Raw genomic sequence first — 23,907 nt, forward strand, 5'->3', positions numbered from 1 at the left:
TAGATAGTTGTTGTTTAGATAAAAAGATGGAAAAAATATTTTGATGAAGTTTGTGTCAAAACCTACCGCTAATGATTATATCAATTTAAATCTTAGATTGACATTTAAAAGAATAATAACGATAAAAAAAGTTAAACCTATTTCTTTAAATATATAAGAACCAACATAAATAATCAAATTCAAAAGATTATGAAATAATTCTTCTTACTACTTGGACTTTGGAGAGATTTTTGAAGAAGAATTACTTATGAAAATAGGTTGCAAACCACAAATTTTCCAAACTAATTCATTCACGAAAGTTAAGTTTAACAACGTATTTAGATTAACTTTTTTGGTAAATACTTAGAAAGAGTATAAATGGAATAACAGAAATAGAAAGAAAGAAGGCAGTTGACTTGAATCTCCAAACGTAGAGAGATAGAATAAGTAATTAGGGAAGAAAAATGCACGGAGAGAGGTCTTTAAACTTTAAACTTTAAACTTTCAAATAAGGGTTCCAACAAAATCGCTTTATATATATATATATATATATATATATATATATATATATTATGCTTTCCTTTTTGTTAAATGGTAAAATGGCTTTAGGCAGGGCAAGTGGATTTTATTGTAATAGCATGAGAGCATGTGTGTGTTTCTCTCAATACAAAAATGGAGTTTAAAGTAAGGAATCCTAAGTTTTCTTTTACATATTATATGTATAGAAAAATATATTCAAAGCCAAAATTTCTTTTGGCCTTTTATCCATTGAAAGCTATTGCTTTTGTGTATATTCCCTTAGTGGGGGTGCCCTAATGTTTTAGTCCTTCCTTCTGCAAAAACACCTTTAATTGTGGGCTTTGTTGCAAAGAAAAAGCTTATAGGGCCCTAAAATGGTTGAAAAGCTAAAATGATTCTAAATTCTGAAAATTCTTCAGATATGTCATGAGATTTTTTTTTTGTTATATATTATATTATATTAATTATGATTTTATATGTGCTGAATTGAATGCAAGACAGCACTAATGTCAAGGCCATGGGGACACCTCTTTGGTCATTTCTTCCACTATTTAACACAACAAAACTCTCCTCCTATTGCAAAAAGAAGAAAGAAACAAAAGCAAAAGCAACTCTTCCAAAAAAAAAAAGTTTGTTTCATGTTCACTTACAAAAAGAGAATGTCACATTCTTTACTTTTTTCTTCCCTTAAAATAATAATATCTCTCATCTTCTCATGAATTATATTTAATTAAAAAAAAACACACACATTCACATTTACTTTATGTTTTGGAAGTAAGATCGTAAGATTCAAATGTCACATCCAAAATCTAACACCTCGTCTCATAATCATTTACCTCTTTCATATAATATAGTCTATCATCGATAATATTCAAAAAATTCATACAAAATTATTATATTTATCATGATCCAATTAAATTCATAAATACCTTTATTTTGTTATATAAATAAGTTGTCTTAAAAAAGTGGTAAAATTCTCATTGGAGATAACCTTAAAACAAGAACAAAGATTTTATTATAATAATAATAATGTGGATTTACATACTTTGGATGCCAATGAAGGTGACGCCAAAAGGAAAGAATAAAAAAACGAATTAGTGGGGATTTGATTTTAATTTTTCTTTTCGAGGGAGCGTCTGTGGGTATCATTTAGTTGTTCTTTTTTGATTTCTACTTTTTAAAATTTTGAATTTTTGAATTATAAAAATGGTTCAATGTCAGCATGTGTATGGACCTCACCCTCCATTCTCCAATGCATAGAGTGGACATATCAAAGTTCTTCCTTTTAATCATTGGTTTCTTTTTTTTTTTTTTTTTAATTTATTTATCTTCCTTACTTTCATCATCTCTTCATCTACTTCCTCTTCTTTTTCCCTTCATTTTTATTCCCATTTTCATTATCTTTTTAGTGGATTGTTTCTTCAAAATATATTTACACACGTAATCAAATATTATAGATAGATTACTATATTTTACTATATTTATCTATTTAATATAGATTAAATAGATGAACGTGATGTTTTGCTATATTAATAGATATTTTTCGATAGTCTTCTTATTTAAAATAATTTTCAAAACAAAGATAAAAGGTTTTAGTCTACATTTTGCTATATATTTGAAATAAAAAGCCCAAAAGTTTTCTACCTAATTACTAAATTTAATCAGCTGGGCTAAATTTGGCTCATCTACCTTAAAAATGGACCTGCGCAATTTGGGCCTCTTGAGCCTGGGGTTTAGAATTTTAGGGTAGAGGCCTATTATTGCTGGGCTTCGGCCCAATAATGAGCAGCGAACTTTCTTTGGGCTTTTACAAATCGGTGCCACACGAAAGCGGGATAACCCCATCCAATGGCGCCGTACGGTTGCGCTCTGGTCTCGGCCATTGAGGTTTCTCCCGCCAAGATAACAAGCTTCAACGGTCTTCACTATCCAACATTTTCCCTTTTCCCTTCTTTCGTAAAGCCTTTGGTTAATTGTACTTTAACTTCGTCCGTAATTTACAGAGCCACTCCCATCACGGCTAGCTACGTTTACCCAGAACCAATACCGGAATTTGCAGAAGTTGTAAGTTTTTCCGACGTAGCTTCTTTTTCCAACTCAAATTGATTCGGTTTTGTGTCATGTGGTCGGTTGATTATTACATTTGGTGGGTTGTCGCAGGAAACCCAGAAATTTAAGGAGCAGTTATCGAAGAAACTAGCGAAGGATCGCGAGACATTCGGGAACGACTTCGATTCAGTTGTGGATGTTTGCTCGAAGGTAACGATTTTATAGATTGAAAAGATTGTAATTTCTTTATTTGGTAATTAGAATTTTGAATTTGCTTTTATTGGGTTGAAGAATATGTCTGGGCGGCTACCTGTTTGTGGAAATGCGTGAATCGAACGAGGCGATTGTTTGCTTAAAGAGTTTGTTTTATTTTAGTTGTGCTTTTGCCTTCAAGGCGTGATATTTATTTCCCAACAGTTCAATAATTGTGGCTTAGGAAACATCGGACCTTACTATAGAGAGCTACAGAACGATCACTATTTGCAAGACAGCTTCCATTAATTGCGCAGAATTTTTCTGAATGTTTGACCAGTGCTGCCATTATTGATATGCTTCTTGCATTTTGATTTTTCAAATCAAAACTTGAATGAATATTCCAATTTGAATTCAATTGTCCGGATTTATGTGAGCTTAACTTAACATGAATGTACTTGCAAGTTTTGAGCAGATATTTGGTGAATATTTGCATGTGGAGTACGGAGGTCCTGGGACATTAATAGTAGAGCCTTTCACTAATATGTTTATTGCTCTCAATGAGAGGAAATTACCCGGAGCGCCTTTGGCTGCAAGAACTTCACTCCTATGGGCTCAAAACTATCTGGATAACGATTGGAACATTTGGAACTCAAAAGGAGGGTTCAAATGATTTTCTTTTTGTTGTTTCATTTGTGAAGATACTTGTATATTTTTATCTAGATTCGGTTATCTTTGCTCTTGTGTTGAAGATGATGGAGGAAAAAATGTGTGTATCATCACAAAGATACTCCAACACAGTGTCAATTTCATTGATATCTTTGTTGTTGCTATACAAATGGCTTATTAGTTGCAATTGCAATACATGAACCATTCTGGGGCTGTGGTTTTACACTGAAATTGGAAACTTGGATGCTCATTTTCAAGCTCTCTCTGAATCTTCTAACTTTCAATAAATTGAGATGTTTCTCTGCCATCAATGAGAGCTATCTTAAATCAAACTCCTCTATTCTGTCGTATGAACCACTCTTGCTTTGTTATGATGTAGAAAAAAGTATGAGAAACATAAATCAGCTGGCAGCTTCGGAGATGCTTTGCAACGATGGTCTCCAAGCCCTTGACCTCGCCGCAGTTGTGTTTGCTACAGGCGTTCTAATTCGATGTCTTTCATGTTTGACTACCTGCAATGTTTTTTTTTTCCCAAAGAGATCATTGGTATGGTTTCATCTATAGTGGGAAATGACCCCTCAATCACAATCATATATGACTTTTTTCACTTTCTGTTGCAGTGATCAATTCAAAAAGTAAACAAATTGAGTAGTTACCTGCTGATTCTTTTCAGTATCTTCTTCTTCATCACCAGCAGACCGCTTCTCCATCTCCGTCTGCGGCTTCTCCTCCGATTCCGGCAAAGGCTTCTTAGATTTTGCATACTTTTTAGCCCGCAACACCTTCATAACCTCTGCAAGTACCAAACAAAACATCAAAAGGGCTGAACAAGTATAAAAAACCTTCAAAGAAAAAATTAAAAAAAAAAAACAAAAATGGAAAAGAGGCAGCATACATACCTTGAGTGGTAACAAGGCGATAGGCATGTCCAAGAGCAAGAGTGTCATTTGGCCGGAGAAGCTTGACACGAGTAAAACGCACCGTTTTCGGCTCGCTATTGTCATCCTCAGATTGAGGCAATGGAATTATAAGAGAAACATAATGACCCGGATTAGTCCTCATAACTTCACTAGCCACCACCGGCCAATACAACCTCTCAATCCGGCCACTTGGGTGCTGTATAACCAAAGCCGCCGCATCAACCGCTTGACAATTCCCCATCTGAAATTCTTTGTTGATAGATTGAAAGAAAGATGATGAAAAGACGAAGAAGAAGATGATTTAGATAAGAGAAGAATGAAAGGAAAAAAAGGAGTCTCTTTCTATACAGCTTCCTTGTTCGCCAAATGGGTCTACTTAGTTTTTAGAAGTGCAGGCCATCCATTCATATATCTCACACTTCCCAACTAACTTAATACAACGTGGGTCAAATTTATATCGAAAATTGACAATGTAACGTACGGAGATTATAAAATTCATTACTTTTTTCTTTTATTTTCTTACTTTACTTCGATAAAAATTTAAACTTTGTGTTTATGGGTTTCATATTTTGTAGTTAAACGACAAGTCGGCAAACCCGTAACCGGCTGGATGGAAGTTCCACGTGGAGAGATGCCAGAAATCGTTATCTTTGGACGGACTTGCTCAGCGGTGTCGACGGAGGTCAATGTTTTTAGGCTAATTAAACTATTAATTAGTTTCTTAATAAACTAAGATTAAAAACTATTTAAGACGGCAAAGCGTGCGGCTTCCATAAGATTCTCAACAAAATTTATTTAAGAAAAAACGTAGACAAAGACATAGCACCATCTTATCCGCCTGCCTAATTCTGGAAAAAATTTCTTTATACTGTTTCTGTTTATATAATATTTTGAGAAATTTTTGCGTTTGGATGACGAGAAAAATCCTGTTGAAAGAAACAGTGAAGAACAAAATAAAAAAAGAAACACCGAAACAAAAAAGGAGGAGGTTTGTGTATGGCAGATTCGACGACAATCATGGATGGAATTCATCAAAATTTTAACTTTGTGTTTGTGATTTGTTGATTGATTCTGTTGAAAATGAAGGATTAGTTTATTATTAAAGCTAATCCACTTGGGATTATTTTAATTTACGAACATAATAAGCACAGGAAGAAATAAAGCAGATCGATCGGTTTTGTTGACAACGAGAAAGGTAAAAATAATAATGATAATGATGATAATGTGGGTGTCGTTTTTATATGAACAATTAATGCAAATATTTTTGTTTTGAATGCATGAAGCTTTCCGTTTCTTTATGGTATTTATTGAGGAAAGGGATGTGGAACAGATCACTATAACTCTCTTTTCCATTTATTTCTTAAAACTAATCAATAACATTAATTTTCATATCCAGTAAACAATTTTGCTAAAGCCACTTCTAATTAATTAAGATTTAAATGTGGGTTTAAGGAAAAGGCTTAATAAAGAAAATGAAAAAGAATTTGAACGAACAAATTAGAAAGATAAACGCGTAAAATAATTGGTAGGTGTTTGCCCTATAAATACATTAAACAATCTAACTATTGGAAAAGATATCTTTTTTATTATCTTGTCCTGAAAAAGAAACAAATAGTTGATGTCTAGTAGTGCAATTTTTTGGTTTCAAATAATGAAGTGTTTTAAAATACTAAATACTAAATAATAATAATAATAATTTCCTCTTTTTCATTTTGGACATTACCAAATATCGTTAAATAAATTAAAATACTTACAACATATAGTAAAATGTCGTAAATAGTTTGTCAAATTTACTATTTTTTTGATCATTTTCTTTTTATTTTTTTAGTGGTTAAAATTTTACGGTTTAAAATATCCATCTATACATTATGTAAATAGGATTTGTAAAATATAGAAGATGATCGTCTATTGTTTTCAATATAAAGATTTACAATCATAGCAAGACCTAAACTTAATATAGTACTTTTTTTTTTCCAACTCAAATAGAGGAAGGATTTAATGCTGATATGATGTTTACAAAATAAGCAAGATCTTTGACCAAATCCTCATTTAGTTTTTCTCAATTTAAATGTAGACTATATATATAGAGTATAGTTTAGGTTTAATTAGAATCTAAATTTGTTAGAGCTAGTTAGAACTACTTGAAAATTATTTTGATTAACCCTAAGTTTCATATTTTTGGGGTGACTCACATGCCTCTATAGCTTCCAATAAAGTTATCTTGTCATTCTTTTACTAAAAAAAAAAAAATCTGACTTTTATACTACCAAAACCCTACATCACATAACATATTCAAAAGACTTCTATCAGTGATATGTTCAATCATCGATAGATTCTTACGATTAATATAATTTAATTTATCATTAAAGAGTTTACCAATCGATCCTAAATTTAGATTTGTAAATACTTTAAATTTGAATCGAGATTAGAAGTGATTTTAATATTGAATAACGAGGGAAGAGAAGTGAAATAAAAGATGGAAAAATGAATAAAATAACAGTGAGAGAAGAAGAAGTACTTTGACTCTTGTAAAATCTGGGTTTGTCTTTACTGTTTTAATACAAAAATCTTATAATTAGAGAAAAAAAAATGGAAGAAAAAAGGGATTATTTTATTTTATTTTATTTTTTATTTATAAATATATATATATATATATATATATATATATACATATAGGAGGAAAGTTAAAACATGTGTGTGATTAATGTGAAGGCATGTGATATGTTGGAAATCCCTTCCCTTCTTCATATTAATAAAGAATAGACCATTTCTTGTCCCAATGTTGACTCATAAATTAATTTATACATTATTTTAGAAAATAATTAATTTAATACATAATTATTGATCCCATGGTTTTGTTCATTACTATATATAATGTAATAATAATAATAATAATAATAATAATAATAATAATATAAAAGGTAAGTTGTAGGGGTCAAGATGTGGCCAAAAAATTGATGATATATTTGTGTCTTTTTCTTTTTCTTGTAAGCTTTTCAATTAAACATTCTAATGGGAAATTAAAGGCATTGCCCACCAAACAAATCCGTGTCCTTCAAAGGGGTCCATTCCCTTTTGTACCCTTTCCTCTCACTGATTAATAATAAAATTCTAACATTATAAAACTTGAAAGAGATAATTCACTTTCAGAATCATAATCACTATGATTATTCTTTTGCCTTAAATAATGGAGGAATATAAATATCAATATGAAAAAAAAAAAAAATGGGGTTATTAGATAATGCAGCATCTTCTTTTGCCCTCCAGCTGCTTTAGAAAACACCATAACCTTAAAAAGAGAATCCTTTAATTTCCTTTAGCCACTCTCTACCTCTCTTACCTCTTTAAAACAGAAATAAATATCAACATTATTAGACTCTTTTTAAAAAAAATTATGTAATGTTAAATACATGATTTTCCCAAATCCCTCTTTGTAGTTAATAAATGATTAATGGGTCAAAACCTTATGTTATATGCTCGAGAAAGTGCCATTTGTAATCATTCTCTTAGCCACCAAAATTAAATTTATTTATTTTTTTGGTGCTATATACAAATTAAATCAACTATATATTTAGTTATATTATTATTTTGAATAATTAGTTCAAATTATTATTATATTTACCTTACCTAACGCTCTTCTAGCTACTATGACATTCATATGACGTTGAAAGAGATTAGATGTCAAATAGTTCAAAATCTTTGTTAATATTATCTAGGTTAGATTATTGAATGGGTCGAAGAGTTGTGGCTAATAGATTCTCTTATGTGTTATTTTGGTAAATTTATTTTAGAATATCAATTTCATGGTGAGAAGATTTGAATGTCTAGCCTTTTAATTAAGAATGTATGCTTAATGTTTAGTAGTATACTAACAATACTATTTAGAGAAAATGTTTGCCATTAAGTTGAATTAATTAGTGACAAAAAAAAATGTTCGAAATTATGTAAACTTTAGAAATTTATTATCAAAACTTTAATGACACAAACCAAGACTTTTTTTAGCATAATCGTTGTAAGGATTTTTTTTTTTTGACAAAGGCAATGTGAATACTGTATAGTTAAGTTTAGACATGCTTGTTATTGTTAGTATTTAAGAAAAGATAAATAATATTTCTTTAGCGCATAAGATTTGATGTCTTTTTTTAGGTAACAAATTTTTTTTTTTTCTTTTTGTAATTATTTACTAGGTCTTATTTTAATTGATTAGAGTCTCTTTTTTAAGGTATTTCTGTTTATTTTTAACGTCAATATATTCTTTCATTCTTTTAATAAAATTATTTACTTTTTCTCATCTTCTCGTTAGAAAAGCATTTTTATTTGGAATAGAACAATGATTCCATTTCAACCACCTCTTTAAAACGAAGGCAATTGGGGACTATAGGAGAGAGCATCCTTATAGATTATTTTGTGCCCCTTGAGATTGTCAACTTCAATCAGTAGTTTCAAATTCCAATTAATCATATAAGAATATATATATATATATATATATATTATCCCACTCATATTTTATTCTTACCATATAACACTATCACTTTTGACCATAATATATCCACACAAAAAAGAAGAAGAAGAAGAAGAAGAAGAAAAAATCCCATGAAAAATGAATAAGTTGATAATAATCCAACAACACACCTCCATTACACAAACTACATAAATCTTATCCATTGAAGAAACCCTTAAACAGGAAAAGAGAATATAAAAGATATATAATGTTTCAAAAAAAATTATGCTCAAGGGGACTTTTCCCTATCAAACATTGATTGAAATTTTCTTTTGAAAGTGAACACTTTTAGATTAAAACTTTGATTTTTTTGATACCCTTTTATGAGGCATAATTGGTCATTTTGCTTTTCACTCATCTTTGTCTTTACAAGACAAAGATTAAGTTGAATGTTATAAGTATCACCAAAGTTCATGCATCTAATTTTGGGCTTTTTGAGCACTTTTGTTTCCCTCATTAGAATTGATTGTAAAAATCTTACCTTTAACATTAGTTTCTTCTTGTATATAGTGAAATGAGAGATTGAATTATTAGAAGCAATAAGAGAGAGTGACATTACAATTAGAAAATGGTCACCTTGTCACCCAACTAAGCCATGGATTTGATCACATCACATAAGCTTTTGCCTCTGATTTTGGGAACATTTGGAAGGAACATGTTAGCCTAATCACGTGTCTTTAATATTCACACTTTTTGGTTTTCAGATTAGAGTGGTTAATTTAGTGGTAATCTCTTTTGTTTTTTAGCCCTTCCTTTCTTTTAAACTAATAATAACCCTTTTCTAGTAGAAAAAAACAAGCTCCTTTATGGGACCCAACTCCCTAAGACAATGCTCTGCCACTCCCACAAGGCCTTGGTATTCAAAGGTTTCAATACATCCAAAGACTTGAAAATTGGACCCACTTTTGTGCCCATGTTTCCTATTAGGTTCCTTCTAATTTCCTTTCTAACCCATCAAAACTCAAACGGTAAACAATAGAAAATTTACGTGATTTATTAATACTAAATTTGGTATGTCCACGAATTAGACTAATATCATATCACAAACGCTAGTAGAATTCTGGAGTTTACATAACATACTTCTTAAATCCTACTGTGGAAATAACAACAAAACAAGTTTTAGCGAGCCTATATGCTTGATCATTTGTGGTGTTGGATAAAAGATTTAAGACATTAACAATAAAAAGAGATTCTCTTCAAAAGAATACAAAGCTCCAATCTACTTTTATGCATTACTCAACTTTGAAATGTGTCTATATCAAGTCTTATTCTGTTTTTGAGTTCTTTGCACATTGGAAAAGGGCTCTCTCAATAAGTCTATGTTATGTTTTATGTAATGTCCACATTCTTAACTTTGTATACAGGCCCTTGAAAGTAACTGGACATTGTCTTTTCTTCATCTTCATATTGGTTGGAGCAAATTAGCCAATAAATTATTAGCTCGTCTGGAATGATTTTTTAGATACTTAGTTGTTTGGGTGTTTGGGAGACACTAATAGATAATAGATGCAATGTAATCAAAGTTTATATTTAGATCGAGCATTTTAGATTAGATTTGTAATACCAAACTCATTCCATTCTTACAACTTTCAATCTAATCCTCTTTTTCATCGTTTTCACATTTCATGATCTCATCATTTCCGTTTTGTCCTTGATTTCTCACACATTCCATCACCTCTCGTATTCCCAATAATCCTTATTACATTCTAACCTTCCAAACAGTCCTAATAGATGTCATTTCAAATAAATCCTAAATCATTTGGAGGTGGTCTTTTTGTTTTTCATCCAAGTCCTAAATGTTAAAAGGAAGCTGTGGATGGTAAAAATAATTAGGGAGTGTTTTTGCTGATGGCAGCCGGCCTTGGTTGATTGTTTCTGTCAAAGAAGGATGCATCTGTTATATCAATGCACATCAGTACCAAAACGATATGGTTCAGAGTATTCCTCTTTGGGTTTAGGCTTAGTATAACCAAAGTGATTCCTTTTAAGTAATTTGGATCACTCATATCTTATTATATAATACATGTCTCAAAGTCATTTGATTTAGTATAAATGGCTCAGGCATGCATCATAAATTTCACAATCTTAGTTTGTGAGTCCACACTTGTGGACTTTGCCCATATTATTGACCTATGGCCCATGTGAGTTTGGTAAAGATTGGTGGTGTTTAGCTTACTACTCTTGAGTTGTGTGTAAAGTTAGATTTATATTGTTTCTGTAGATCGGGTTCAACAATAAATTTTGGAAGTTTGTGATTTACTAAAGATTTTTGGTATGCAGAATTAATGATTTATAATAAGTAAATTTGTATGCATCGAAAAACAGATCTATCCTTTTTTAACTTGAATCTATTTTCCAACTCAATCTAGAAGCTTTAACGTACTTTTTATTTAGATTCAATAATGTGGCAGTTACGAAGAAGCAATACCCCATCAGGATTGACCTTTTAGGTGTTTAAAAAGTATTTTAGCACTTGAGAAAGTCAATAAAAACATATTTTAAAAGAAAAAAAAAAGTGTAGGTTTTTCATATGAAACAATAATATACTAAAACATGACATGAATTAAGTTCTTTTCAAGACTCAAATCAAAGGATAACCCCAAGGAAGCGTAACTGTTATCGAAAGCAAACGTACATTAGATTTAGCTAAAAAGTATTGGCAAGCCTCACAAATGGGGATTTCATATATAATATACTTTTTCTCAAGAAAAGAAAAAAGAATAAAACATCAGGTACTACAAGGCATACTATTACACTATCACATAGCCTTCAACTTGATGTCGTGACTACAAAACCATTTAATCTGAAGTGAAGTCAAACAGATGGGAAAAACTTGTTGAGGTTGAAAGGAAGAGAATAGAATTCTTCGCTTCTTGTATCGGTTTTGAATGAGCGGAATTTATCCCACCAGTGCATTCCTCTGTCCTTTTTCATTGCATTATCCTTGCTGTGTAGTGTGACGTCGAGAAACAGAGCCAAAAATCCAGCAACAAACGGCTCGGATGCGAAAGGCACATTGATCATGTCATTGAACTGAAACAAGAAGTTCAAACTGACTGTGATGCCTTTTTTTTTCTTATGACTAAATGACTGATTATCAAATGGTTTTGAGGTTGATATAAAAGTTGTAAAACTGAATCATACCCATCTTGCTCTCGTGTGGACGGGACCGTAGCCGTTAACGGCAGTGTACTCGTTGAAGTACTGAGGAATTGATAGCCCCATGAAGATAGAGAAGCCTAATATGAACTTGATTCTAAAACTGTTGAGATTGCAAAACTGAAGGAAGCTGAGACCTGCAGAACCTGTTCTTGCAACATTGATTTAAAGAAGATCAAGTTAAAGATTCTGATGTGAATACAAACATACGGTAGAGAATTTTAAACTTCAAGAAACATACCAACATAGGCAAAGAAAAAGCAGTATAGAGCTGCGATTATCGGGGCTGGAATTGAAGCAAAGATGGCTCCAAACTTTCCTGATGTGCATCAGTATCCATACGGTTAATACATGTTAGTAGAATTTGCCTGATGCCAGTGATGAATGGAACATGGAATTCTCTTACCAAGTATAGAAAAGAATATCATAAAACTAGCAGAAATTTGGACCACTCTCCGGCTACCGACACGTGTTAATGCCAACAACCCAGCATTTTCACTGTACGGAGAAATTACAAAATGACTTTATCAAGTTGGAAAAGAAAGACTGAGGCATTGATGAATCAAAGTCTCGTTTTTTTAGAGATCTTACATAGATACTGAGGATCCGTTTCCTGTGCCAAATATACCAGAAAACAAGATGCCAACTCCCTAAGATCATGAGGAAAAAAAACAACAATAAGCAACTTTATCAAAGACATGAATAATATACGATAGTTTTGCTCATTTCTCTTGAGTATAGTAACTTTAAATACCTGCCAACCGACACCGCGGCTAAGAACAGATGGTGGGAGTGGAGTTGCACTAGCATATCTAGAAACCGCAAAGAAGGCACCAGTGGACTGTCACACCCCAAAAACATTATTCCAAACGTAAGCAGTAATGTCAAAGTTAACAACAAATAGGCTCATAAGCTCTTAAGTAATGGGAAAAACCTCAACGAGCGCAACAAATGAAGCAGCCATCATTGCAAAAGCTTCTCCAGCATCAAATGTGGGTGCTCCCCATTGAAAGGGATATGGGATACTGATCCTATAAGCAATGTGAGAATCATTTGAGCAATGTATTCATGCGACACCGAAAATATAGAAAGTGACATGAAATCAGAGAATTGATTTTAGACTTACCATGGAGAACCACCTATAATTCCTGCACGATCAGTACGACAGCTTAGTTGAGTCTTTAGACTCACATTCTTATATGCGCCACCCACAGTGAGTAGGTGAGCATATATCCAAACAATCACAACTGAAAATATAACAGCAAAACGGTCGAATACGTGTCTGTCGCCTTTTATCATGTGAGGTATATACTGCAAAACAATTTAGATTGTATGTTTAATGAGAGAACCAAATTTTATCTTGAACGAAAATGAATTGCTCTAAGATCTCTCAGTCCTAATTGGTGCTTGAAAATTTAGATGATACCTGTGAGAATACCACAAGCAGGATGAGCTGCGGAAGGCCAATCTCTACACATTTTGATAGCTACAGAAAAAACAGGAACTTGAAGTAAGAAGAAAGAGACTCTAAAGAGAGAATTGAGAGTAAAATATTATACATTTCCAATCTCCATGGAACTGTCACAAAATACTTACCACTGGAAAACCCAATTCATATAACCCAAATCCTGACAGGGTTACCAAAGGAACAGTAGAGAGTGGACTCAAGAACCTGGATAAGTACAGAAGAGTATGCTTTTGGATAAGAAGGGTCAAAGAGAGTTAAGATTGTATAAGATTTTCAAAGCCAAGTCTTCACCGAAACTAACTACTTGAGGTTTTGCAAATTGCACCCCCTGAAAAGCTATATAGAAGTACAACAAGCTAACAACAAACCTTGCAACATTTCGCCAAAGGCCACTGAAACCGACTACAATCTGAAGAGTTGAGGCAACAATGAGAGCACCCTGAATTCCACGCATAATTCTCTCGAATTTCTGAGATCGGATAAGTCAGTCAAATCAAGTTAAACGGGGACGTGAGAGAGATTTTAAGCATATGGTATCAATTAACGAATGTCACCTCTTGGGGATTTACAATGTCACTATATCGACCTGCCAAAATAATTGAAATTGTTGTTGGCACATAAGAATAAGATCCTCCAATTACTGCTGGCAAACGAGTACCAAAAAATGTTTGCAGCAACGTGTTCAAACCAGCAACGAACAACAGTGTTTGGATCATCTTTGCTTTCTCTGCCTGAAACAAAATTTTGTAGTAAGAGAATTGAGATCCACATGAAATATTCATCAAGAAACAAGAAAAACCTTTAAATATCCATAACAATTGTAAGCTTACATTTCCTCCTCCCATCTGGGGAACTAAAGAGCTGGGAATTAGCACTGTTGTTCCCAGCATGACCAAGTAATGTTGGAAACCAAGTAGAATTGCTTCGGCTGCATTTCAAATTTTCAACAATTACATTTAGCAACCAAAAAATGAAATTCGTTTCTCATTTATTTTAGTTTACGTCACACTGATGTTTGAAGATTAAGACCTCAGTAAGAAGCAAAATGTTCTACTACAGAGCAGCTATATATTTAACAATGACGAACAAGAACACAAGAAAACAAGGAACTTACGCCATGGAGGAGGACTGGTAATGCAATAAGAAACATTTGGTAGTTGATCTTTCACTGGATGTGGCTGCAGCTCCTCCTGTTTTGGCGGTGGTGCAGACGTTCCACCTCCTGCCATGCTACTTTTTCTTTTCCTTCCTTTCTTCTAAATAATTCACAACTCTTATCCCAAGTATTGTCTTCTAATGCTATAAAGAAACTCAAATTTCTTGAATTATCAAAACCCAAGAAGAACAAATACAAGGCAAAAACCAACAAGTCAAAGTCTTGGACAAAAGTTACGCCTTTATCCCACACGAAAACCAAGAAATGGAACAACAAAATCAAACAAGGACCAAAGTTCAGAAGGCGAGCATTTGAGTGAAAGAACTAGGAAGAAACTTGAGAGTGAAAATAGAAAAAAAAAAAAGAGATTTTACAGCTCAAGACCCACTTAAGTTTGTAGGACATAGAAACATAAAGGTGAGTTAGAGATATGTGAAAAGAAGCAAAAAGAGTGATACCTCTCTTGGAACAAGAAAGAAACCATCACCACCTCCTCTGTAACCTAAAGCCAAAAAAGCATCTCCTAGTTCGTTATTTTATTGTCAGTCTTCTTACTTTTCTTCAATCACGTAAAGATAAAGTTTTGTATTAAAAGCTTTCCCCCACCATCTTCTCTGCGAATCTTTGCCATTAGTTTAACCAATTACCAATACTTGCTAAAGAAAAACAACTTATTCCATTCTTCTTCATATTGAAATCGTTCATGCTCGAGTTAGAACAATAAGCCGTTCAGACCATTCAAATAACCTATAGAACAGATGTTGTTCAAGTAAGGTCGTCATTTGGTTTTGATCACCTTTATCATACCAAAAAAAATAAGTAATAAGAAGCATCTCAAGACTCAATATCCCATGATTCAACTCTCAAAGAAAATAAGCTATAGCATTATGAAAACAGAGGCCTTCATGATTTTTTCCCCTTCTTGTCAAATGTAGACAGACCCACTGGACAGGAAGCTTGTTTCAGTAACGAGATCGCAGCAGACTAACGAGGATTGTGGTTTGCATTCGAAACAAATCAACATTATTATAACAAAAATTCAAAACCACACGTAAAATTGGGAGTAAATACGCAAACCCACCAAGAACAGGTTCTCTAGAAACTTGAAGGTCACCTCCGTACAAATGAAGTTTTGTTCTTGTTACTCTTAAATTGTAGAAGTGAAATGAAAGGGATTGATTATTGTTCTTAAAGTAATTTGTTCGATTTGGGTACAGAACAATCAACAAGACTAAGACAGTATTTTGAAATAAAATTCTGCTAATGACTCAAAAGGATCGGTATCAAATTCCTTATTTTTGGTTAGTGATAGTCAACTTTTGCAGCTCTAATTCTACTTAGAAGAATACGATTCCAATAGATAATTGCCACCCATCCATCATTGAAAAACAAACGTTAAAAATATATCGTGAAGAGCTTCTTTTTTCTTGTTCTTTCTTGTTTTAATAACAAATTATCAGATTATGTAAGTTGGAGCTATTTTGAAAGCTAACCATTTTATCATTTTCATCTCCAAAATCCTTTCTAAAAGGAGAAAAAATGTCATGATTATCTGTACTTAAAAAAGTTCTCTTTGAATGTCTTAAAATATGGCCGTCCATGGGAGAAAGGGCAGATAAAAGGTTATCATTTTATTCCATAACCAGACAGCCAATTACATTCCTTTTTCAAGGTTCACAGCGTAAGGTTTAAGACTTAGCTTACCAATTTCAAAGGTGGAATAAAAAAACAGTCAATAATGGGGCCATTAGGAAAAGTAAAGGTCAGCATAACAAAGAGGGAAGAAAAAGAATGGAAAATAAATAAATCAATCAATAAATATACTTTCTTTTGGCGCCATTGCAAGTACCCTGTTCAAGCTTTTCATTTGCCCATGACCTTTCTCAAAGATGCCCAGAATGTCAAAATGTAATTTCACAAACTCCAGATTGAAAGACATGGCAAATAACAACTATAAGAGCAATCTTATGCCCCAAACAATATCAATGTTAGGTCATTAGATGGTTGAGTCAATTATTTCAAAACTTAATTTTCCAAATACATCAGGACCAAATGAAATAAGGACAGTTATTACATTTGAATTTGTTCAGGTTTCATACTTGCAATAGAGCAAATCTGGGAAACTTTAAATATGGACCCAAAAAGTTTGTCCAATGCAGTGCAGTCCATAAACGGGAGAAAATCAACTACATAAACTAATAAACAAAAAAAACTTTGGCAACACTAAATTCAACTAGGTTACCACTCAAACACCAAAATTCAACTAGGTTACCACTCAAACACCAAATTCCTTGGGATTGCTGACACTGAGATGCCGGGGTTATACCTTAGCTCAATTAGCTTGTCACCCAGAAAAGAAGGATAGGGATGAATAACCATCACTGACCACCACGAACTTGTAATCGCTTCCTCTCCAATTCAAGCTTTTAGAAAAAAAGATAAGGTCAGTTTGTGCGTGAAAACTAGTAATGGAGTTTTTAAATATATATCAAACATTCATACCACTTTCTTCACACGCTCATTGGCAGCAGGGGTGCCTCCGGAAACAGAGTCTGGTAGGTAAGGACTGTTAACACGTACTTCATTCATTACAACTATGACAGTCTTGTCCCAACGAACAGGAAGCCTAGTATCATTAGTTAAAATGTGAAAACAAGATGCATACTAAAAAATTATGAATGATGTATTAGGAACTTAAAATGAAATTCTATCACTTTGTGTCTCATTCAAGTAGCATAAACATCTGCATACCTCATAAAATCATATAATCCGACGGGCATACTTGGGTTTGCAACTATCATTTTCATATGATGTAAATAAATTATTTTACTATAGAATAGAAAAGTTTAGGATTACTACAAAATTAAATTCTTAAAATCATAAACTATTTTTTTTTCTAAACCTTCTAAATAGTTGCATAAATGAAAACAGCTTCCCAAGTGACAACCATGACCATGCACAGGTTAGGCCAGCTATTATGTTATGTTCCAATTACCCAATCCTTCAACATCGTATACAATATTCATGGTCCAATTTTCACTTCAACATGATCCAACTATGTAACATAAATTTTAAAGTCCAATTGACATGGCATTAAAGGCTGCAAAACCATAAATTTATTACGTTTTAGATGCCCTAAATTTATTACGTTTTAGATAGGGCATCAAAAATACTTTGAGCCTCGCTAGTGACACCCACTCCTATCCTCTCCGCTTCGGCCTCAGCTTGCCTGAAAAAAAATCAAATCAATTAAAACATCTACCAAATATAGAGAAAGATAATAGGTTATTGAAAAACAAAAACCTAATAGCTAGTTCTTCTCGGGCACGGAGAGTATTGAGATCGAGGTAACAGTTTTTGAGATCAAGAGGATCTTCGCCATGTCCCAAAAACGAAAATTCCTTAATATAATTGGCCTTCAGCAGCCTTATGTTCCTACGAGGTCCTGGCTTAGAACCCTCCTGTATCAAATCACAAAAATAACAACAGAAGAAAGAGACAGTCAAGGAATTCAAGAAAAAAAGAAAGACAAAAAGAAAAATTAGAAATGGAGAAAGGATATGAAGGACGAGGATGTTGGAGGGGCGGTCAAAGGTAATGACTTGTCCTTGAAATTCATCTCCTAAGGTGGTCTTAATGGAGAAGAAAGATCCTACAGAGAAGTCATCTCCATTGCCGCTACCGTCCAGTGCCATTTTCTCCCCTTCCTTCTTCCTCGCTATAAAATTTGTTTCCTCCTACTCAAGGAGTTGGGTAACCACTCAATTACCTAATCCCCATATAAATTAGGGCTTTACCTTTTCTTCAAACAACAATACCTTCTAATTTAATTATATATTATTTATTAACTTTACATTAATAACCCTAACTCTCTCATTACTAATCATCTCTTTTAATATGTAAAAGAATGTTTTTGTTTCTTTTGTTATTAATTAAATTCTATTTCACTTTTTATTTATCTCAAATATTAAACTTTTCTAAGTCAAGTTATTTTTACGAAGGATTAATCAAGTAATTTGACACCAGATATTAGATTAGATTTATTAGAGAATTGAAAAAACCTATATCTCTAAATTAATATTTTTAAAATACATAAGCAATTTGAACAAAATGTACAACAACATTAGACTTTGGCCGAGCCAGACTATTTTGCATCTAATTCATTTCCATACTTTTAGTTTGACTATCAAACAATTAGATTCATGCTAAATACTTTTGTAGTAATATTTAAATCAAAGTTTTATTTTTTTATTTATAAGATATATTGTGGATAATTTTAAGTATTTTTATTGGGTGCTTTTATGCAAAGTCTATGATCTATAATTCAAATACTAAATAAATGATTCCTTAATTAATTGTGTTATATGTAAATATATTTTTGATGAGTTGAGTTATACTTTTTACTTGCATATTATTTAGTTGATTTAGTAGTAAAATTCAAATGAATTATAAAGTAATCAAATAATAATTAAAATTAACAATGAGAGTTAAAATTGGGCTTATAAGTTTGGACTATTTTCTCAAGCCCAAAGCTCAAAGGATTGGACTTCTTATATAATAGGGTGGTGATAATGATAATAACCCAATATTCTCTTTGTTAAAATTATTTATTTCTATTTTTTTTTCCTAACAATATATATACATTGAGTTTTTTTAAAAAATAAAATATAATATAAAAAGTAGACTTGAATTCCCTAATTCCTTTTGTAATGGTCTCTAATTAGTTTGACTCATGTGGATGAGTAGTACAAATTTTTTTTAAATATTTTTATATGAATTTTTGTGTATGTATATATTATAGTGGTTGTATTTATCGAATAATCAATTTTAAACTTTATTATGTTCATAAAAATTTTTAATTTTTTTTTTTGTCAAAGCGAAGATAGTAACTAACATGTCATTTTTATCTAGAGGTTAAAAGTTTGATCCTCCACCCTGTAGTTATTGGACTAAAAAAAACTTATAAATTGGCGTTGAGTTTTCGTGAACAACCACACTAGTGTAGTATTCAAACGAGATTCATGGAGAATCATGTTATGTGAAGTTAAACATTGTGTTGTGTTGATTTACATGAATACAATTCTATTTTCTTGTGCTTGATTTCTTGATTTCTCTTTATTAAATGCATACACTTAATTTAAGAAAGCATAATCCATTAATGTTTTTGAAATTTTGAAAAATTATTGTATTTTAAAGTCGGAACCTTACGGATAGTTTTCTATTAGCTTTATGAAGTCTAAAATTTTTCATCTTTCAAATGGAGGAAAACTCCAAGTTTTCATCGAGACTTAGGTTTGATTGATCCAATGATCTCGTCCGTATGCCTAATTAATTATTGGATCTAATATTAGTTGATATTTGAGCCAAATGAAGCAATCATCCATTTAATTAAATAAAGAGGTTAGAAAGACAAGTGACAACAAACCAAATAAATCTTATATTATATGCCCATATCTATTTATTCAATCAAATAAAGTTTGAATTATAAAATTAAACTTGTTGTCTTCTGCCACATGTGAATTCTGACGCTTCCATTTCAACAAATACAAAATCCCACACACTCAATCATGTGACCATCAACACAAGCATTTTCCAAAATCTAATTAAATACACAACATTCTAATTACACACTCACTATTCATCAACATCAATACTAATTTCTCAATTCTCGATATTATGTTTTCCTTCATACATTCATTTCTCTTCCTTTGATGTATTCTTAGAACAATTACAATAGTAAGTAGTAACAAAAGTTAAATTATAAAATATACATGTTCCTGTCAAAATCTACCACCAAAAATCCACTTGACCTTTACCTGACCCTAATTTTAGATTGATTGTGATGAAAGACATGACCTAGAAAAGAGAAAATTTGTCCATTAGTGTGATGTTTTTTCACACACTCAATACTTAAGTCAGAGAGTGAAAGAGTCTATAAACTATAGAGTTTGAAATTATGATTTAAGTTACCTCATATGAAACTATGACTGATGTATTTTATAACTGATTAATCTAGGTTGTTCTGTTATAGTTTCAAAATCATTTTACGATAATTATATAACCTACTAGTCGAGCAATCATGTGACGATGTTTTGGATCTCATATCTGAAATACGAATTTCATTTCAAAAAATTTTACAAATACATAGGGAATTTTGCAATATTTATTAAGGATCATATTGCAAATTTTTTAAAGTATGTGAAACTTTCGAAAGAAAAGAAAAAAGCTATAGAGTTTTTATTATAATTTATATAAAAAAAAAACAACAGCAGCAGCAATAATAAAGCTCTCATGTGCAAATAAAGAAAAGGTTTATTAACTTATAAGTGCTGTCTGTCATCAAAATAATAAATGATTATTGCACACTATTTGAGAGACAGATAATATTAATTAAATAAATTAAAACTGTAACATAATTAATGGTATTTACGCCCTTAATAATCAATTAACTGTTGTTGAAAAAATAATGAATGAATATTCATCAACTTAAATTGTACAAAGCAATTTTTAAATGATATTTTCTTTTATTTATTCATGGGAAAGAAAAACCCATGTTTGACTTTTGACTAATTTAAAAAAAAAAAAAAGTGATAATGGGTTGGGTAAGGAAGGCGTGGAAAATTAAAATATAATTGCACTTTCTCAAATTTTATCTATATATATATATATTTTTTTAAAAAAGGGTTAGGTTAATCATCAAAATTGATGGATGGATCTTCAAGTTGAATATCTCTTATGTATCTATATTTTGATAAAAATCAAAAGTTGAAGGTGGTTGGATTATAAACCTTAAACAAAAGTAGACAAATGGATACTTCACTGTTGTTGTTATTATTATAATTTGGCATCAATCACTCATCAATCAAATTAAATGGATTGATTAATTTAAAAATGTGTTGAGAAAGAGAGAAAGTAAAGCTAAAAGACAGGAAAGTCCCTAAGAAAATGTGAAATCCTTATTAAGAACAAGAACAAAGGAAAGGACTTTTTGGGGATTTCATTGTGACACAAAACGTGGAGAGAAATATGATGAACTCAACTCAACTCAACTCCAATGGTGGAAAGAAAAGTGGACAAATGATACTAAAATAAAGTAATAAAAACCTCAAGCCTCTTGTTGTTGCTCGTTTGTAAATTAACAAAGAAAGGAAAAAGCATTTCATCTACCAATGAGAAGGAACCACGTGTAACGTCTCAGCGGGTTTTGGGCCAAAACCAAAAACCCACAGGTAAGTGAGGCCCTTGTCTGCAAATTCACCGATCCCTCCACACTCGAGAAAGAAAAGAAAAAAGAAAAGGAAAAGCTGAGAGCTTTTTCGTCTTTGTCCGCCATTGAAGTTGGAGACATCAAAAGAAAGGAAGGTTTGTAAAAATGGGGTTTATTACAAATCTCTTGAAGGAACAGCGGCATATTCTGTTAACCAGAAAGCTTTTACCTTGGTTCATTTATGCCCTTCTTCCATTAGCTTTCTTCCGATTATACTTTCATCCTATCCATCTTCCAGAAAATTCCATTCATCAGTCACCCCAAATCGTCGTTTCTTCTTCTTCGTCTTCTTTGTCGACTCCTCCTTTTTCATCTTCCCCTGTTCTTGAAGGTACAGCAGGACGAGGACTACTTCTTTTATGAATCTATTATTTCAGGTTTTTTCGTTGTTCATTTACTAACAAAGAATCTGCAAATTTGTTTTCTTTCTACAGAAGAAGTAAATGCGATTACTGAAACTTCATGTGATTACACCGACGGCAAATGGGTCCCCGACAAGTTGGGACCTTTATACAATGGTTCAACCTGCGGTACAATCAAAGCTGCCCAAAATTGCATCGCTCATGGTCGAACAGACTTGGACTATCTTTACTGGCGATGGAAGCCCCACAAATGCTCTCTCTCAAGGTTTGACCCAAATAAATTTTTTCACTTAATGACTAACAAACACATAGCCTTCATCGGGGATTCAATGGCTAGAAACCAAGTGGAATCCCTCCTCTGTATTTTATCCTCTGTTTCGAAACCCCATCTCGTTTACAGAGACGGCGAGGACAACAAATTCCGGCGATGGAATTTCCCATCTTATAATCTAACTCTTTCCGTTTACTGGTCACCGTTTCTCGTCGACGGAATTGAAAAATCAAACACCGGTCCTAATCACAACAAACTTTTTTTACATCGTGTGAATGAGAAATGGGCTGTGGATTTAGATGATTTCCATTTGGTTGTATTCTCAATCGGCCATTGGTATTTACATCCAGCAGTGTATTACGAAGGGGATGAATTAGTAATGGGGTGTCATTACTGCCCTGGTTTAAACCACACCGAGATTGGATTCTATGACGCTTTGAGAAAGGCATTGAGGACGACATTTCAGACGGTAATCGACAGAAGAAACCCAGCAAACAGCGATGAACTGAACATATTTCTAGCAACATTTTCCCCCTCTCACTTCGACGGGGAGTGGGACAAGGCCGGGGCGTGCCCAAAAACGAAGCCTTATGAGGAAAATGAGAAGAAATTGGAGGGCATGGATGCAGAAATAAGAGGGATTGAAATGGAGGAAGTGGAAGAAGCAAAATCTAGAGCGAAACAAAATGGGGGGCTGAGGATTGAAGCTTTGGATGTGACGAAGATATCGATGTTGAGGCCGGATGGGCATCCGGGTCCTTACATGAACCCATTTCCATTTGCCAATGGGGTTGGAGATCGTATCCAGAATGATTGTGTTCATTGGTGTTTGCCTGGCCCTGTCGATACTTGGAATGAGATTCTTTTGGAAATTATGAACAAATGGGAGAGACAATCAAGTAGAAACAGAGGATTATGAGGGTACATTTATTCTTAAACTTCATTACATTCATGCTAAATTTCATCATTCATACTTACTTACTCTTCTATTTGTTACCTTCCCATCTATACAAATTAGGCCTGTTTGATCAGGTGTGGAAGGTTTGATTTTTGAATTGAATCTCCCTACTTGTTCCAACGAAAAAAACCACTAAATTACAAGTTTAGTTTACTAAGTTTGAGATTTTTGTTTATTTGTAATGCCTACCCATTTATTTTTAAACTTTTAATTTTGTATCTAATAAATCTCTTAACTGTGTTTGAAGTTATATATGTGGAAATTATGAAGTCTATATTAGAGTTGTTTAGTTGAAGTTACTTGAAAAAGTAGTGAAGATGAAAATTTTCATTCAACATAAAGTTGTTGGGCAAACACATTTAAAATATAAGTTTGAATTAATTGGATCTTAAAACCATACAAGTTTGAAAATTCGATAATCTACCGGACACAAAATT

The 23,907-nt window shown here is 32.4% G+C and overlaps 5 protein-coding genes across 15 annotated transcripts; 2 read left to right on the forward strand and 3 right to left on the reverse strand.

Annotated features, from left to right (window-relative positions):
- The first annotated feature begins 1,479 nt into the window (after positions 1 to 1,479).
- Positions 1,480 to 5,606, forward strand: LOC103489034 (protein PLASTID REDOX INSENSITIVE 2, chloroplastic). 3 transcript variants are annotated; one of them, XM_008448022.3, is made up of 3 exons: positions 1,480 to 2,562; positions 2,659 to 2,757; positions 2,839 to 3,204. In XM_008448022.3, exons 1-3 carry the CDS (start codon positions 2,347 to 2,349, stop codon positions 2,875 to 2,877), a joined length of 354 nt encoding a protein of 117 aa, XP_008446244.1. In that variant the 5' UTR covers positions 1,480 to 2,346; the 3' UTR covers positions 2,878 to 3,204. The 3 variants fall into 3 exon arrangements, with proteins under 3 accessions (XP_008446244.1, XP_008446245.1, XP_008446243.1); XM_008448023.3 differs by lacking the exon at positions 2,839 to 3,204 and adding an exon at positions 4,904 to 5,606 and having other exon boundaries at positions 1,482 to 2,562; XM_008448021.3 differs by lacking the exon at positions 2,839 to 3,204 and adding an exon at positions 3,215 to 3,639 and having other exon boundaries at positions 1,799 to 2,562.
- On the reverse strand, positions 3,498 to 4,805 carry LOC103489035 (uncharacterized). The gene is made up of 3 exons (XM_008448026.3): positions 4,308 to 4,805; positions 4,065 to 4,201; positions 3,498 to 3,920 (listed from the first exon to the last, which is right to left on the reverse strand). Exons 1-3 carry the CDS (start codon positions 4,567 to 4,569, stop codon positions 3,810 to 3,812), a joined length of 510 nt encoding a protein of 169 aa, XP_008446248.2. The 5' UTR covers positions 4,570 to 4,805; the 3' UTR covers positions 3,498 to 3,809.
- A 5,839-nt stretch (positions 5,607 to 11,445) lies between the features above and the next one.
- On the reverse strand, positions 11,446 to 16,525 carry LOC103489032 (nucleobase-ascorbate transporter 7). 6 transcript variants are annotated; one of them, XM_051091184.1, is made up of 15 exons: positions 15,694 to 16,525; positions 14,571 to 14,755; positions 14,287 to 14,384; positions 14,011 to 14,187; positions 13,825 to 13,925; positions 13,585 to 13,660; positions 13,415 to 13,474; positions 13,115 to 13,299; positions 12,923 to 13,019; positions 12,743 to 12,829; positions 12,580 to 12,638; positions 12,395 to 12,486; positions 12,230 to 12,307; positions 11,974 to 12,134; positions 11,446 to 11,862 (listed from the first exon to the last, which is right to left on the reverse strand). In XM_051091184.1, the coding sequence occupies exons 2-15, from the start codon at positions 14,683 to 14,685 to the stop codon at positions 11,644 to 11,646; spliced, it is 1,605 nt and encodes a 534-aa protein (XP_050947141.1). In that variant the 5' UTR covers positions 14,686 to 14,755; positions 15,694 to 16,525; the 3' UTR covers positions 11,446 to 11,643. The 6 variants fall into 6 exon arrangements, with proteins under 6 accessions (XP_050947141.1, XP_050947139.1, XP_050947140.1 ...); XM_051091182.1 differs by having other exon boundaries at positions 14,571 to 14,775; XM_051091183.1 differs by having other exon boundaries at positions 14,571 to 14,712; positions 15,071 to 16,525.
- Positions 16,526 to 16,665: 140 nt separating this feature from the next.
- Positions 16,666 to 18,411, reverse strand: LOC103489557 (uncharacterized). 4 transcript variants are annotated; one of them, XM_051091188.1, is made up of 5 exons: positions 18,182 to 18,389; positions 17,916 to 18,073; positions 17,761 to 17,841; positions 17,115 to 17,238; positions 16,666 to 17,035 (listed from the first exon to the last, which is right to left on the reverse strand). In XM_051091188.1, the coding sequence occupies exons 1-5, from the start codon at positions 18,305 to 18,307 to the stop codon at positions 16,991 to 16,993; spliced, it is 534 nt and encodes a 177-aa protein (XP_050947145.1). In that variant the 5' UTR covers positions 18,308 to 18,389; the 3' UTR covers positions 16,666 to 16,990. The 4 variants fall into 4 exon arrangements, 3 of the variants coding, with proteins under 3 accessions (XP_050947145.1, XP_050947144.1, XP_050947143.1); XM_051091187.1 differs by having other exon boundaries at positions 17,916 to 18,074; positions 18,174 to 18,386; XM_051091186.1 differs by having other exon boundaries at positions 17,916 to 18,411.
- A 3,436-nt stretch (positions 18,412 to 21,847) lies between these two features.
- On the forward strand, positions 21,848 to 23,720 carry LOC103489031 (xyloglucan O-acetyltransferase 1). The gene is made up of 2 exons (XM_008448019.3): positions 21,848 to 22,210; positions 22,314 to 23,720. Exons 1-2 carry the CDS (start codon positions 21,985 to 21,987, stop codon positions 23,429 to 23,431), a joined length of 1,344 nt encoding a protein of 447 aa, XP_008446241.1. The 5' UTR covers positions 21,848 to 21,984; the 3' UTR covers positions 23,432 to 23,720.
- The last annotated feature ends 187 nt before the right edge of the window (positions 23,721 to 23,907 follow it).

The sequence above is a fragment of the Cucumis melo genome, chromosome 10 (genome assembly GCF_025177605.1).
Source record: "Cucumis melo cultivar AY chromosome 10, USDA_Cmelo_AY_1.0, whole genome shotgun sequence".
NCBI lineage: Eukaryota > Viridiplantae > Streptophyta > Magnoliopsida > Cucurbitales > Cucurbitaceae > Cucumis > Cucumis melo.